This window comes from Orbicella franksi, chromosome 2, assembly GCF_964199315.1.
Source record: "Orbicella franksi chromosome 2, jaOrbFran1.1, whole genome shotgun sequence".
NCBI lineage: Eukaryota > Metazoa > Cnidaria > Anthozoa > Scleractinia > Merulinidae > Orbicella > Orbicella franksi.
The window spans coordinates 25,664,272-25,681,392 of NC_138146.1; the positions used below are offsets into that span (position 1 = coordinate 25,664,272).

Sequence of the window (17,121 nt, forward strand, 5' to 3'; positions counted from 1 at the left end):
TAAAATAACAGCAATTAAGACACAATACCTTCTTGGCTGAGCCTAGATACAAATGGAGGTTGTGATTTGTGGTTGGAATTGTCTGCAGATCAAAGTTTCGTAGGCGGTAAACTTCCAACTGGAAAGCGAGGGCGGGCTCCAAATGACGGTAAATGGAATCCTCTTCAAACTGAGAAAAAGAAATAATACATACATGTTTAGAGCGGTTTTCAACTGAGTGTCGTAAAACCAAAAGCCAATGTAACCACTGTGGCCAATCACAAAGAACGCGTACATTCCAGTGAAGCAATCAAAACTCAAAGCAAATAAATGTGACCGACGCAAAGCGCGGGAAAACTTGTGCAAGCGAGTCACGATTGGTTTTAGTCTTACTTCTGACTGGATGACAAAGCGGCGCTAATGTTTTTGGTAAGCCAATCGCTTGGTGTGGTAATCAAAACCAAAACAAATGCCACGTACTCTCGACACCCAAGCGAAAACCGCGCTATCGACGTGAAAGAAAGATCAGGTAACTGTTGAAAATGCGCGTTTTACTCACGTTTCCTTGAGCTCTGAAGGTAAAGAACCATGGTAGCATACCCTATTGAATGAACCAGAATTTAACAATGACTGGAGACTAAATCCAAACATTCTTAAAACTTTTATCCCATAGTCTTTATATGCAGTAGAAACGACGTCATAAAATGTTCAAAACTCAAAGAAAAACCACAAGCCATGAATGGGTGGCTCCAACGCAACGTTGTAAGAATTGTATGGAATTTTTTAATTGACTTTTCCCTCATAATTATGGTCTATACTGAACAAATGAACATGCAAGAATTCATGAGAGATTAACGTTGACCAACAGCTACACGCAGCTCCTGCCTATGCTTTTGCAACATTTGGTGCAGGGCAAAGTTTGTGTTTGCTAGTATATTTCTCGTCTGAATGAACAAATAACAGTCAAAAGAGCAGGCGACGAATGAGCTCCTCAAATAAACATCACCTTATAAAGATAAAACCTGGGCTCTCCAACAAGTAGTAAAAGTCATGTCTGCGAAAAATTATCAGGCTTACAATCAACAACAAACTAACCAGACGTTTACTTTACCTTACAATCACTGAGCAGATAAGTAATTCTTCTGATTCCCTTGTCCTTCAAAATCTCTTTCTGCAAAAAAATAGAAAAAAGAAAGGATAAAAAGAAAGATTAAGGAGAGGCATTCCCAATCACAAATACCGGCACTTTGCTTTTGTTGAGGCTTTTTCCGCATTTAGGTTTCCTCGAAACCCCAAAAAGTGGAAATCGTTGTGAATATACAATGTTAGGACATTTTCTTACAACATTAACATCAAAAGAAATTGTCTGATTAAATATACAATGTAAATCTTCACCTTGGACTGTGTGAATTCGTACACCATCTTGCGACAAATTTCCACATCTTTACAATTCTTCTCAATTTGCAAGGCAATGTTAATGATGTGAACAGGTTCCTCTTCCTTTCGCGCACCAGGCTAAAGAAAAATAAGAACATCTTTTTAAATTTTGGGAATAATTGTATTGCTCATATGTACTTATTTAAAGCAGGGTCCTCCAAGATTCTTTTCTTCCTTTCAGATGAAAGTTTTAAAGGATTCTAAAGGAATTCTAAAAAACTAGATGTAGTTTCGCTCAAAAACCCACACAACTAACGGGTACAAAGGTTTTTTACAGAGAATAGTCCTTCAACTTTTCTCACTATATAAATCTTGTTCTTGCTCCACTTTAATTTGTCTCGGGACCAGAAAAAAGAGTTATACCGTCAGTAAAATTAATGAGGTCGTCTGTAAGACCCGGTTCACATTAGAGACATAATGACATAATGTCATAAGAAGGACGTTACGTCATTATGTTTGCAGTGTGGACATCCTGAAATAACGACATCAGAGCAACAAACGGCATGAACATAATGCTTAACGAAAATAATGATCCTTTCCTTATGTCTTTATGATGATGTTCACATTCTCGACATGAGCGATTATGTCGTTATGTCATTTTGTAGTTCATGTCGTTAGTGTGAACCAGGTCTTATATGCTCTGACTGATGAGAGTACATAGTCCTCATAACACTAATATCGTAAGTAATTTCATCATATGTTTCTGATTTAGATGGCCGAGTTGGGTACCCGTCTGCTATCTAACCTCTGTCCTGTTCTCACTTTCCCACACTGGGTCAAGGCTCATCTTTCTCGTCATGGGTGATGGAGACAGCTGTTCAGGGGTCGGTGGTTCAAAGCGTCTCATGATATCATCAAAGTTTCTACAAATAATTCAATGTATATCATGTATAGAAATTTGTAGGTCATTATTATTCTCTATTTTACAAGGCTTGTTACTGGATGAGAGGGTCCAGATTACATTCTGACAAACCTTGAAAACAAGGAAATCAAAGTGTTAGGAAAGCTTGAGCATTCTAACAAATCACCATACACGTAGGTGTCATTTTTGCCTTAATATAAGTATGTCGTGTCAAGGAACAAAGTATGATTTGAACAGGGTAGGCAAAAGGGCAACGTTACCATAACTGGTAAGCAATAAGGAAACTGACCATCTTTTATAATACAAAGTAGCCATGGAATGCGAGGAAATAATATTATCAAACTTACTTCCCCTCAAAGAATAGGAAATATAAGGATAACACATCAAACAGTCCTCGAATTAAACAATACTAGACAGCGTACCTTTCAAATTCAAGAATGGATTGAAATGCTGCCATGACACCGGTTCTTTGACATTGCTGCAAGGGCGGCTGGTTTATGAGGTCAAACATATCCTCACTCAGACTACGAACCTAAAACACAATAAAACGAACACTGTGAACACTTTGCGTTCAAATGTATCGGGAACTGTTCATGATGACAAACGTTATCCCCACAGCATCACAATAATTATATTAATTCACGTTCATTACATGAGACAACAGTGAAGTTTTTCAATACATACTCTTGGCATGGCAAGAACAGTTTTACTAGAAGGAACTCTCTGCGGCAACCTGAAAAATAACAAAAAAGTAAAAAAAGAAGTATTACATATTAAGCTCCTGTTATTAAATGAGTGAACCGCTTCTTGGGGAAGCCGGAATTATAAACCAGAGTGACATAAATGATCTAAATTTGTCACATTAAAACCGCAGTTCTGCTTAGTTTACAGATCAAACCCTCACTCACTTTACACACGCCAAACAATAATAAACCTGACAGACACCGTTTGGTTGGGAGTGGAGGGTGTGAACAAACCAGTCTTGAAGATCATAGCTTCAGAATTAATTCTTTTCTAGCCTTGAGAGGGACTTAAACATTATGACGTGCTTTGTAACAAGTTCGTATTTTTCCTGTGTTAGAGGAAGAATTTGATATTTGATTCGTGCGTGCGTAAAACAAACCTGTTTGGATGCGCATTTGGCAGAATAAACTGGAACTGAACAAGAAGGACATTCTCCTCAACCTTAAAAAAAAGTTTCATAAACGACAAAGTTAGCAAAGTCAGGATTGATTGATACCGTTTCTTCTTTTCTCTGGTTTACAATATCTTAAAATAACCTTAACATCACGACCACATTGCAATGGTTACATTGTTAAGGAAACAGGATTTTTCCAATACAGGGAGGCATTTCCATGGTGGTACACAATCTTGCTACCTACGTGACACAGAATGCGCAATTTAAGAATGATACGAATCCCATGCACCTAACCCTAACCCTAACCCTGGATAAAAGTTTCAAATAATGTAAAAGACAGCTACAACGACTCTTGTAACACAGTAAATGACATTGTACGGAAACCACTATCTGCGGTACAAAGCGACATAACCCGGCTTCAACAGGTGGGCGAGTTATGAGAGCCAAGTCTAGAAGACGGATTGTTTTACAACTGAGTTATTATCACTAAAGACCGTTTAATCAACCCAAAAATATCAGAAAAAACAATTACCTTCTCGTGATATAGTGTGGTGAGTTCATAGGCTTGATAACTGCGCCTGATGTAAACCTGCGAGAAAGTGATACTATTTGTGTCAAGACATAAGCAACTCAAAAGACATCGCCCTGTAGTTTTGTATTGAATGAAATATAATGCTAACATGTACTTGAAACTTACCTCGAGAGCTGCTCTTCTAACCGCTTCATTGGAATGGTAAAAGAAGCTTGGAAGAAACTCAAATATAGCAGTCTCGGAGAGTATCAATTTCTGAAACAAGGTATTACAATTTGCTATTACTATTTATTTGTCTTAAAGGTATCAATCACTAATAACTACTTAATAACCGAGAGTGAGGTCGTTACGGGAAAATCTCAAACTGAGGCCTTGCCGTATTGACCGAGCGATAGCGAGGTCAATACGGTAGGCCGAGGTTTGAAATTTTCCCGTAACGACCGAACGGTCGAGGTTATTAAGTTGTTTATTATATGGCTCATCAATAAAGAGAAAAATCATTCGAGCGGAAGTCGTCAATTTACATCCGGCGATGCGCGCGTTTACCGATTCATTCATCGTCTCAAACCTAGGGCAAAACTACACATCAGTGAATTTCACCACTGTATTACGTATTCCGTTAAAAACACTCATTTCTTTACGGAAAAGTCACTGTCACAGCCTCAAAAACGTATTTTAGTATCGTGGTACCACAAGTTGATGGGGAAGTTTTTCCGACTTTTGGGGCGAAACGTCAACGCATATAGAAAAGACAGCAAGTGCTTCAAAATTGTCCAAACCATTACCGTCTTTCGGTGAAAGAAGATACTAATGCTTCAGAATGCACTGCTCAAAATAAGCTTAACTCGATCTTCGCATTCGCTTTCGACAACATATCTTCGCCTTCTTCATTCTGGGATTTATGGATGAACATTTCAAGCCTTGTGAACGTCTGCAGTTATCAGAAACACTGCTACCGACAGAAACCGCCCGATTGTTTACATCTGATGATCCTGGAAGCTGATTTACACTTGCTTGTGTCAAAGCGAGGGAATCTATTTGACGAGAACTTTGACGGAGTTCAATACTTCGGTAATTGCTGTGACTAAGATGATAACTTATAAGTTTCTTTGTGGTGTTCTGCTCAGGATGCATGGCAGATCTGCCGATGGTGTTTTTTACTTAGCGATTTTAGCTTTACTTAAGACCAGGCAAACTTTGATTGTTTTTCACTAGTGCCCGCCAAGGTTACCGACTGGTAAGTCATCTATATAAATTTTATTAAAGAAATATCTCTAAACTTTTAGCTACTGATATTCTCGTACTGATTTTAATCGGCTTTCATCGCTTCAATGCGCTTGAATTTTCAGAACCGGGCTCTTCCTAATTTGCGTAATCCGTAATCGGCCCGTGGGCATTACGGGAGAATAATGCCCTACAATTCAGTGACAATTAACCAATCAGAGCCCGCGTTATATCGGCCACAAGCCAAAGCCATATAATAATAACTGCTTAATAACCGAGAGTGAGGTCGTTACGGGAAAATCTGAAACCGTGGACTTGCTGTATTGACCGAGCGATAGCGAAGTCAATACGGTAGGCCGAGGTTTGAGATTTTCCCGCGACGACCGAACGGTCGAGGTTATTAAGTTGTTTATTATATGGCTTATGAATTAAAGAAAAGAAAAATTTACATCCGGCGATGCGCGCGTTTACCGATTCATTCATCGTCTCAAACCCACGACAAAACTACACAGCCACTGAACTTCACCACGGTATAACGTATTCCGTCAAAAACACATTTCTTTACGAAAAAAATGATTGCCACGGCCTCAAAAAGGTATTATAGTATAGTGGTGCCACAACTTGATGGGGGAGTTTTTCCGACTTTTGTGGCGAAATGTCAACGCGTATAGAAAAGACAGAAAGTCCTTCAAAATAGTCCAAACAAACGATCTTTCGGTGAAAGAAAATACTAATCCTTCAGAATGCACTGCTCAGAATAACTCGATCTTCGCATTCGCTTTCGACAACATATCTTCGCCTTCTTCATTCTGGGAGATTTATGGATGAACTTTTCAAGCCTTGTGAACGTCGAAAACTTCCTGTAGTTATCAGAAGCACTGCTGCCGACAGAAACCGCCCGATTGTTTACATCTGATGACCCTGGAAGCTGATTTACACTTGCTTGTGCTAAAACGAGGGAATCTATTTGATGAAAACTACTAAACTAACTGTGATGGAGTTGACTATTTCGGTAACTGTTGTGACTAAGATGATTTATAAGTTTCTTCGTGGTGTTCTGCTCAGGATGCGTGACAGATCTGCCGATGGTGTTTTTCACTTAGGTTAGCGCTTGGTAAGTCAAAAACGACTTCTATACAAATTTTATTATGAAAAAATCTCGTTGAAATGTTATCATGTCACTGACAGCTTTTTGATGTGAGTTTTGAAATATTTTATTTGTTTGTTTCTTGGACGTATTCTAGTTTATTTACCTTGTCCTTTCCAGCACAATCTCGTGGCTAGTTCGCTCTTCGACTAAACTTTTAGCTACTCGGAATTAAATTTAGTTTATCTCACTGTTTTTGATCGGCTTTCATCTTTTTAATGCGCTCGAATTTTCAGAGCCGCCGCGGTGCTTGTTTGACATTTTGTGCCCAGGCTCTTCCTAATTTGCATAATCCGTAATCGGCCCGTGGGCATTACGGCTGCATAATCATGACCGCTCAGATCTCGCTCTTAGCCAATCAGAGCACGCGTTATATTGGCCACAGGCCAAATCCATATAATAATTACCCTAAAAGTCTAGTTTGTTATTTTCCATGCTGCGGAAAGTATTGCAAGCGTTGCAATGTTGCAATTGCAAGTGTGTAACTGAAGTCACCACTAACTTGAATATTGCTGAAGAATTTTACTGACTTACTTAATCCCTTAATGTAAACTCGTATATATGTATTCACGTTCTTACTACGCACGCATTACCTGGAAACTGTCTGAAGCCAACTGGTTACCATACATGTCGATAGCTGAGAGAAAGAGCGACTCAATCTGGTTGTGACGAAGCTCATAGGATGGCTGCTGAGATGCTAACAAGGCCTGCCAAAAATAACAAAATTGGGGGAAAAAAGTCAACAATCTTACCTTATTCCAACTGGTATGTGAGGGGTTTTCATGTACACTGCTTTTTTTAACAATTTTATTAACTCAGATTATGATCCCCAGTCCCCCTCGCACCCAGCAAAAAATAGAAAATTACAAAATGCAATGGCGCCACGACTACCTGCAACTGAAACCTGTACATAATATAAGCAATAATAAGCAAGTTGACGCTAAAACAAACCTGCCGCGCTCTAAGCGCCACCTTGCCATGGTCATTTCTATTGAGTGTGGTAAGCTCTTGAAGAAGGTGATTTAGTTCATCTGACAAACCACTTTGGCGTCCACACAATTGGTCCTGAGAAGAGAAAGTCATTCGAAGGATTCCATATTCTCCTTTAATAAAGAACGTCATTTAATCAAGACTTTAAAACTCTAACCCAGTTGAAGTATTGAAGGGTATTTGCATTGTATTTCTGCTGGAACCTAGTTAAAAAGAAACACCATTATACCAGACCAAATTGTGGGACATTATCGTGCAAATGGGTAGGGAGTGGTAGAGAGTGTATTTCATTATTAGGCTTTGAATTACCCAAGCCAAATTTATGCTGTCGGATACTTGTTCGGTCTCTTAGATCAGGAAATAGCTGCAGCACTTTTGCTGCACGACAAACGTATCAAGTACATTGCACTGACACCAACGTTTAAGCTACATGTAGTTTTTCGTAACAAAAAGTAATGCATTCTTCCTTTTAACAAACTTATGTTTTGACCAAATTCACTTGATTTAACAGCAGTTTAGCCGAATAATGAAAATATCACTTTAGACAATATACTCACTATAAGCATTATTGTCAGTTGGTTTTTCTTGGCCACAGAAGAGTGAGAAAATATACTTTGGACAACGGATGCAAGATCCTTGGACTTGTTCTTGTCACGCAACAATGTCACACACTTTTCAAAATTTCCTAGGAAGTTGAACAATTTATGAACGTTAATTAGTGAGCTAGATTACTGACCATAAGGAAAGGTAGAGTAAAAGACTATCATTCTTCCTCAAAATACAGCTACAAAAAGAAAAAAGTACACAAATCGATAAAAGCTAATTAAGCTAATCATTTCAACGGATTTTGTGTAATCATTCACGATTAAAACATTTTGTCATCAATGACTTTTCCTAACGTTGCACATCAAAGAAATGAGTGGCAAAAAAGAAAGAATTTGAAAAAATGAGAATATGCTGTAACAGTGGTAAGATCTGTATCTCAGTGCCTACTCAAGTGACCTATCGATAAATAATACCTTCGTTGAAAAGTACTTCATGCTGCAAGTATTGCCTCAACAGACTCAAAACAACTGCCTTCATATGTCCACGAATTCCATTGCGATACCTATCATACAACAAATAACAAACATAGTGGTACAGTCATTCAAGACAAAATTCATCATTCCTGCCTCCCCTACTCCCACACTTTCTCAGCTAATTTGCGTTCGACGTTACAGTTAAATTAATACATTTTGGGAGGGTTTCCTCAGAACTACACAGACCAGCAGGGAAAACAGAGAGAAAAGTACGTTATCATGTTAAATATTTATACGTTTCTGAAAACGTGTTTACCAGAAACAAACCTTACGCTAATCTGTACAGTTAAACTTGCCTTCCATTGAGAAGAAATCCTTACCTTTGCACAAGTTGCACAATACTTTGTGTGTTCAAAAAGAAGGCGTCTCTTTCAGTTCTCTTGGTCAGAGTTGCTGCATGTGCATCAACGACATTTGCAATCTGTAATAAAATCCATTTCTTTCAATCAGAGCCACAATAAGATCAATTTGGTTGAATACCTACATGCAGTTGGCAACATTATCCGTTGATGATGATTCATAGGGAAATGGAAAAACACTGTATAAAACCTAGAATTCTTCTCTGTTACTACAGCAGCTCATGGTAAGTAAGACATATACTAGTAAACTTTTCTGGTGAGTAGTATGAATATTCAAAACATCTAGCGCAATCTTGTCAGTCTCTTTTAAAGAGACACAAGAAAGACAAGACTGCTGACAACTGATCCACACTAAGAAATGTCTATACTGCTTATCCACATTTTCATAGGGCATGTAGATGCCGGTTAAAAGATTTACAAAGATAACCGATCAGGACAATCACAACAAATGGACATTTTCTTCGCTGACAAAAAGGACTTATTTTTAATAAATTATTTCTGTTTTACATTCCAGAAATAACTGAGATTAGAAGTTCACCTGCTGACTAGGAAACTGACTCAGTACTGATGTGATATTACTGGCATAGCTTGAAAGATGTCGCTTTATAGTTTCTTCGACTGTTGCAGGAATACGCCCTGCAATGGATGAGATCATTTCCTGCACAGAATAGGTAAGAACATCAGTTACTATTAGCTTGCACAATTCAAATATAACATGAAACTTTTTCATAACTTCCAGGAATGGCTAATGGGTATCTCACTTGTAATTCCAGCAAAGGCAATGCAGGATCTTTCAAGGCCTTCATAAGTGTGTTAACATCTTCCTCCAGTCTCCGTGAAAAATGGGGTTCCCCAATACAGTATCCATCCATGATATTTTGAAGATTCTCACGTGCGGCTTGAAAAACCTGCAACACAATTTCCGAAGTACAATTGTCAGTACAGATGGAATGAGGGATCCGATCAATAAACTTTCACGATAAAAAAAGACAGAAATAAAAATACAATTTCCTCAGGGAGATGAAAGCAATCAGAACACTGTCCCAAGGGAGTCATGAATATTAAGTAATTTACACATGTGAGCTGATATTGGATTTTAGTCATGAGTTTACAGTTCATTTCCTTAACTCTTATTAGAAACGATTTGGAAATACATGAGACAAGAAATATAAGTGATAGAAACCGACGTTTCGGTGCACATTGCGCCATTATCAAGGTTATAATTAATTGCGCAAGATGCACCGAAACGTCGGTTTCTATCACTTATATTGTCTCGTGTATTTCCTTAACTGTTGCTGATTTAACCAGAAACACTTAGTGAGCAACATGCCTGCCATAAGTGGATTATTACCTGATGCAATTTGCTTCCTTTCAGTTTTGGTCCACAAGTTTCAGGAAACTGGCCATTATAGACCTGTGCCTGCAATAATAAATATCAGACAATATTTTAATGGAAAGAAGAGGTGATTTCAAGATTCTTTGTAGATTGAAGGTGACTCAATGAGAAACAATGAACTCTATACAGAATTAAATTGCCACTGAGTATAAATGGTTATACACTTTAGCCTGAAATTTTCCTCAATTAGGGGAAGGATAGTAATGTGACAGCACTATAAGCCATGTCTATAAACCAATTTTCTACACAGCATATTTGCTAAGTTTATGTCACGACATACTGTAATGATGCCTGTACCTGCGTAACTTTACTGGGATCATCAAGCTCCAACTTGGCCACAATTGAGCCAGGCTCTAACACTGCACCAGGGTTCTTCACATAGTGCACACTGTTTTAAAAATCAATTCTTGTTAAGGATAAACAACCTCAAGAATTGCTGTTCTCAGCATACTACCATAATGGCAGGTCTCACCATTTCTGTCCATAATCTTCCAGTCAACATACTTGTAAAATCTCTTTTGTTCAATTACCAGTAATTTAAAAAGCACAAAGAACTACAAGAACTCAGATATCATCTTAACAAGTTATGCAGGAACTATGAAAACTGAGGTTGCAAGGTAAACCATGCTGCCTCATTAAGATATCCACTTCAGCAGCATTTTAAAAAAAATCTTTATCAAATTTACCAACCACACCATGAAACTGGGATGAGTATATATCGTGGTTCAATGAATTTCTAGGTAATGTTGTTGATTAATGTATTCCAAGATGATTAGTAAGGAGTCAATAACGTGAACACTTTGCAAATAAATCGAATCAAAATACTTGCTTACCAGCCACTTTCACTGACTATCAAGGGCATAACCATCTTCATGACCTAACAGAGTGTTAAGGTAAAGAAAGTTGAAAGAGTTCACCAAGTTGAAAGAATAAACCCTGTATATTAACTAACATACATGTAAGAAGATTTCATAAAACATTTCACTATAATATTTAGTACATATTATTTCAGTGAAGAGATTTTTAACATGAACGATTCAGAGATAGCATGATGACAATGTTATTTATGATGGCAGGGGTAGGATATGACATTCCAGCAAACATTATGCAACATAACATATCCAACCAACCTGTATATAATCATGCACAGCTGCAAAGCACGTGTAATTCTACAATTGCAGCATCATTCAAATGTAACTTGACAGTCACTCTGAGTAACAAGTTTCAAGTTGAGTTGTTTGAGTTTCAAGTCGAGTTGTTTGAGCTAAGAGTCAACTTGTTTGAGTTTTGAGTCAAGAAAACAAAGACAAACTTATACTTGTTGTACTACTTATCTTCTTATCTATTACAAGTGTCTTGAAACTTGAAAATCAAAACTAGACACTTGAGCCTCGAAACTCAAATCTTGATCTCAAAATCGTGAAAGATTGAGTATCAAGTTTAGCATCGAAACTGTCAGCTTACATTTCACCAGTATTGTACAGTTGTATTGAGTTTGAGAAACCCAACTAGAGTGATGTCTCTGGGTATTCCCTGCTGCCAATGCAGTCAACAACTTACTACAAAATCGTACATTGGTTAACATTCCTGACTTAACTTGCATTCCTGTTTATTTAGAAACATAACATAAATAACCTGAATTGTATCTATAACCATCCCTGAAATTGCAGTGAAAACTTTCTAAAGAGCTTTAGGACATGCCTTGAATTAGCATTACAGAAATCTAAATCAAAATCTTACAAAGTTACCATGTTCAGCAGAAAGAGTATTCCAACATTACCCCAGTATCTTGCTACCAGTCATATGCAGTGATTTTCCTTTCAACCTGATCCTAAACCTGATATGATAACATTTGGATTATGAAACTTAATTCTCACTTCAATCTCAGCAAAAGACTCTCCCTGAAAGACATGTCCTCCATCATCAACAGTAAATTGAATTAGTTTGCCAGCAGAGGGTGACCTACCAGTTAAAATATATTAAGTTCAGCTGTAGTCACTATAAATTATGTTTTGAATAATACTAACTAAAAATTTAATATCCTCCAATTAATACAAAAGGGAATTTCATGTAAATATAAGTTTACAGATCACAAGGATAAATTTACTGTAAACGTGCCACTAAATCAGAGAGCGATATCGATACATCATGTCAATAAAATTAACATGATTGTTAATCAGTGTTACATTTAACTAGGATTACCAATGAATAATTCCCTGATGCAAAGTATACCCCATCGGCTCACAAATACACTTTAATGCCTCCATCGTCTCCCCCACTTAAAATAAAGCTAGAGAAAATTTAATGCTCCCATTTGAAACACTCTGTATCGATATAATTTGTCAGTGATCACTTATTTCTGCTTAGTTGTATACACTAACTTGTACAATGTGCAATCTTTGCAACTGCATTAAGTTTAGTCAAACCAAAAAAGTCGTGAATTAAAAGAATGTTGTTACCTTAAAACTGTAGGATCATTTTCCTTCTGAAAGATGCAAGTCTTTCCACTGATCGTCAATCTATAGCTGTAAATTAACAACAGTAACATAATAGTTAGTCAGGGAGATTTTGTGACTATAACGACACTCAGCAATTATCTTAGGTCTTTCTTGACTTGTCTAAATTTGTTCACAAACCAACCTGTCTACTTCTTCTTTCATGTACGTGGTGTGACTGCTGTCATTCCACGACAGAAGTAATCCACCATCACTCATTCTGCAGAATGATACAAGAAAACAAAACATTAAGCCAAACGAGTTCTACATGACTGAACTTCTCTTTAAAAAACTAGGCAACAAGGAACGACTCTTCATTTACCCTCACAGAGTCTAGAGTACTGTTAGAGCAATATTTACAACAATGCCCTACTTAATGCACAAATGTAACAAAATCTCTTCTGAAGCTGCATAATTTATAATTAAAATACCTGTGAGCTTCTACTTCTGTCCAAGAATTATTCATATCAAGGAAAAATGTGTTTGGTCCTGACTTCCAAATCTTAAAGAAAAGTGGAATAAAAAGCAAAAGATTTAGATGTGCACTGTGATCATAGTAAGGGAAAACCAAGTCAGATCAGTTGATTATAATTTAGCTACTGTGGACTATATTGCAAGATTAAAACCATTCTGAGTTTTAGGTTGGGAGTGTTGTAGGTTTTCATTTAACTTCTGGTAAAATAATGTTCACAAGAATATCACATGTGATGACAAAGGCAGCATTTGTGTGTACAGACTGTAGTGACCAAAATGCGTTGCTTAATTAGCAAACATTAGTTATATGACACCAATGAAAACTCTTGATGTGCACTGGCTACATGTGTGACAAAGGCAGCCAAAACTAATGATGTACCAAGGAAAGGCCATTTTCGATAGCTTTATATAATTGCATTGCCAACAACCTGGGTATTTAGTGAAAAACCAGGGTGCCATACTCCTCTTTGTTTTCTTCCCACAATCGAGCTCAACTCCATGTATGCTATAAAAAAATCACACTAATTTACTTTTAAGCAATACTTGAATCCTTCATTGATCAGTTCAACATCTTCAGTGTTGGCTAAACAATCTGTTGAAAGGATTTGGCCCCTAAAAGAATGGAAAATATTTCAAATGTATAATTATAATTAATTTTGTTATAATTTTTATAATAAATCAACCTTGATGGCCTCTTTATACCAAGCAATTTTCAGAAGTGTAAAGACTATTAATACCTCTCCAGTGCAGACTTGAAGTTGACATATCTTTTGCTGATGTCAGCATCTGCCACATGAACAGCTCCACATATAACACTAAGGATTGCATCAGGCCTCTCTGTCTACAGAGTGATTAAAATGAATTGTGTATAACGTGTGAAAACAATAAATCGATTCCACCCGTTTTTGAGCAGATTTTCAACTGACTGACATAAAACCAAAACCAAAGAAACCCCCCTTGCCATTATTCAATCACAAAGGACATGCTAATCCAGTGAGCCAACCAAAACGTGAAAAAAAATTAATACAATCATGAATGTAGCTGATGTGAAGCAAGGGAAAACTTGTGTGAGTGTCAGTCACAGTTGGTTTTCAATTTACTCCAGTCTATAACATTCTCAAACCCATTTGATAATTCATTGAGTTTAAACAAAGGAAATCATGGCCATGACGGTGGTATCTAATTTAATTAGCATTTTAGATTTTTAAGATTTTATTTATTTCTCTGTAATTAAAAGCCTAAAAAAAATTAGGCTTGAACAGGATATGAACCCCATGAACTTTACATTACTGGTGCAGTGCGCTACCAACTGAGCTATCATTAGCCAATTGGGAGCTGGTCACATTGTGAGTTTATAATATACCCACAGATGCTGAACATGCAAGTGAATTATGGAAGAATATCGATCATTTTTATAAACATGATATAAGTTCATACATATGTATTTCAAGCCTAAATTTTTTTCAGGCTTTTTGATTTGACAGCTGCTTAATAAGTTGTGTATATAACTGCATTGATCAATCATGTTTTCATATCTTTTTCTTGAAGTTCAAATAATATGACCTTAAATACACATAATTATATACACTTGCAATAATAATTTGTTTCTCAATGGTGACAAAAAGGTAAATGATCAGTCTGAGAGCTTTCTAACCAAGTCACATTTAGCTTATGAACCTGGTCAGTGGGAAGAATTATTTTTGATTATAACCTGGGAGCTTACAAACCTGAACTTGCTTGGAAATTAAATAATCTAGCCAGCCAGTGTCAATTATGTTCTTTGAGAAGTATTCATGTTCCAACAGCTGGACCAGGTACTCCACTGTGGTACGGAAATCACCACGTATAGAGATTTCCTTTAAAGCCAAAACCATGTTCCTAAATTAATGGAGTAGATATTCAACTGTCAATAGTTACAATTGATCACAAAAAAATAAATTCTTCAACACAAAATTATCCATTGTATTATCTGAAAATGTTTTACCTAGATAACTATCTACTAAAGAAATGTCGGATCGCAAAAATTGAGGTTACATTTTCTGATATGGACTAAAGTATTCACTAAAAACTTTACGATAAAAATTTTATAATCAATCATAATTAGTTGCATTTTGCCCATTACCTTATATAATAAACCTTATAATCTGTCAAATATTTTTGCTCCCATATGCATGGAATTGGTTGAAATCACATGACTGAATTATGTTTGAGCTAAAACTGGGAACTATCCAAGTAATATTCCCTAATTTTCACAAGATTCTGTGTTAAAAAAATATTTCAAGGAATAGTAAATCCAATAACCTCCATTTGACTTTAAAACCTACTGTATTAGTGCTCAGATATTTGTCTCTAGACCTTAATGATCTGTTCCTCAAAGCTCAGTGTATTCCTCGAGCTTTGCTCTCAGAAAACTGTTCACTTCTCGGAACAAATAATGCCCCTGGACAAATATCTGAGCATATGTTTACAAGTGCCACTTAGGGAGGCTATTGTTTATAGGTATAATATCTTCCAACTCTTTCTCTCACGGCTAACTTTCTCACCTCCTGGCTGCCTCTCTGTCCTCTCCCCAGGCAAAGCAGTGACCAAACTGAGAGTCGGCAAATTCATGAAGGCCACCTTCAGCTCCTACACTGAAGTAGCCCCAGACATTTTTCATGCTGCGAAAATTCAACTCTTTTACTGTACCACTACTAGGTTTAAAGCCCTGAAAAAGAGCAGAACAATTTTTTGAAGGTGCATTTCTAAGGTGCACAAAATGGAACTATCATTTTGGTGTTCATCATATTCATTTGCACCTTAAAAGTACACCAAGTATTTGTTTTCTAGTGATGATGCCTCACTTTCAACTAGTGGAACAAGCCAGCAGTCAACTCTATAGATCAGAGTTACACACATGTAGCTACATCCTTGGGTGCAGGAGGGTTATACATGTACAGACACACACAAAATACAAATACTAGCAGCAATTTGATCAACGATGCTTACGTGCATAGTACATTTATGCACATACATGCATGTATACACCATTGCAGTGTACAAAGAATGTTTTGATAAGTTCAACTTTCACTTTCAGCGTCAAACCTTTCATTGATAAGAAAAGCCTGCAGTGCAGGTGTTATTTTGGAATGGATTATGCTCGATAGACCAGGTTTTCAATGCTGCCATCTTGGATTGTAATCCACCTCACGCCTACTCCCTCGGCAAATTTTACCTTCCCCCAGTCCTTCACAGTCACCAAATCTAAGATGGCAGTCTCATATTGAAATTTGCATTAAATGCCAATTAAAGAACTTCCAGTTCAGAAACAATAATCATAGACAGCTGGGATGCCAATTAAAGAACTGCCAATTAAAGAACAATAATCATAGACAGCTGGGATGCCAATTAAAGAACTGCCAATTAAAGAACAATAATCATAGACAGCCGGGATGACAGAAATAAATTTGGCAATTGTATCATGACGCTGGGTTAAATATATAGTCACTACGTTATCATGTTGGATACCTCATCTGGATTCTCTGAAGTAATACGAGTTGCAATGACATGTCCCTTTGGCTTGGGAAGGTTGCTAGGACTACAAAGACAACAAATAATATAAACGATTAAGTTGTATACAACTATATAGTTGAATGTACAGTTGTATACTTGTATATGTTATTGTATTTTGTACCTGGTCTGCAGTCTGCATTTTGTACTGACCAATAATTGTACACGTCTGTGATACATTTAGTTTTGAAACAACTATTTACAACAGTTTGCATCTCTAAGCAATTAATACGCACTATCCGATCTCTACATTTACTTATACATGACCATAGCATTATTTTTCTCCTCCAACTGCATGTTGCACTTACTCGTCAAGATCTATAGGATCCTTTCCGAATGGATCATGACCATACATTGTTCTGATATCCTTGATGTTATACAGTGGAATACCCATAGCAATCTGGAAGAAACATACATGTATATGCACAATGTTGTGTGTAAGTTGAACTTATTTTATATC

General features: G+C 36.9%; 1 protein-coding gene across 4 annotated transcripts in view; it reads right to left on the minus strand.

Moving 5' to 3' along the window:
- LOC145478915 (acetyl-CoA carboxylase-like) overlaps positions 1 to 17,121 on the minus strand; it is a 44,883-nt gene that overhangs the window by 14,407 nt on the left and 13,355 nt on the right. For all 4 annotated transcript variants that reach the window (XM_081457109.1, XM_081457107.1, XM_081457110.1 and 1 more), the window contains 30 exons: positions 16,970 to 17,061; positions 16,620 to 16,689; positions 15,656 to 15,819; positions 14,840 to 14,990; positions 13,850 to 13,953; positions 13,643 to 13,724; positions 13,070 to 13,140; positions 12,784 to 12,858; positions 12,603 to 12,668; positions 12,021 to 12,105; positions 10,977 to 11,020; positions 10,441 to 10,531; positions 10,099 to 10,167; positions 9,509 to 9,655; positions 9,286 to 9,405; positions 8,709 to 8,809; positions 8,329 to 8,417; positions 7,867 to 7,994; positions 7,271 to 7,384; positions 6,913 to 7,026; positions 4,114 to 4,203; positions 3,949 to 4,005; positions 3,402 to 3,463; positions 2,963 to 3,011; positions 2,701 to 2,810; positions 2,162 to 2,279; positions 1,375 to 1,494; positions 1,091 to 1,150; positions 539 to 580; positions 29 to 169 (listed from right to left, as the gene is read on the minus strand). In XM_081457109.1, coding sequence (XP_081313235.1) covers positions 29 to 169; positions 539 to 580; positions 1,091 to 1,150; positions 1,375 to 1,494; positions 2,162 to 2,279; positions 2,701 to 2,810; positions 2,963 to 3,011; positions 3,402 to 3,463; positions 3,949 to 4,005; positions 4,114 to 4,203; positions 6,913 to 7,026; positions 7,271 to 7,384; positions 7,867 to 7,994; positions 8,329 to 8,417; positions 8,709 to 8,809; positions 9,286 to 9,405; positions 9,509 to 9,655; positions 10,099 to 10,167; positions 10,441 to 10,531; positions 10,977 to 11,020; positions 12,021 to 12,105; positions 12,603 to 12,668; positions 12,784 to 12,858; positions 13,070 to 13,140; positions 13,643 to 13,724; positions 13,850 to 13,953; positions 14,840 to 14,990; positions 15,656 to 15,819; positions 16,620 to 16,689; positions 16,970 to 17,061 — 2,826 coding nt within the window. The remainder of the gene's footprint in view (positions 1 to 28; positions 170 to 538; positions 581 to 1,090; positions 1,151 to 1,374; positions 1,495 to 2,161; positions 2,280 to 2,700; positions 2,811 to 2,962; positions 3,012 to 3,401; positions 3,464 to 3,948; positions 4,006 to 4,113; positions 4,204 to 6,912; positions 7,027 to 7,270; positions 7,385 to 7,866; positions 7,995 to 8,328; positions 8,418 to 8,708; positions 8,810 to 9,285; positions 9,406 to 9,508; positions 9,656 to 10,098; positions 10,168 to 10,440; positions 10,532 to 10,976; positions 11,021 to 12,020; positions 12,106 to 12,602; positions 12,669 to 12,783; positions 12,859 to 13,069; positions 13,141 to 13,642; positions 13,725 to 13,849; positions 13,954 to 14,839; positions 14,991 to 15,655; positions 15,820 to 16,619; positions 16,690 to 16,969; positions 17,062 to 17,121) is intronic.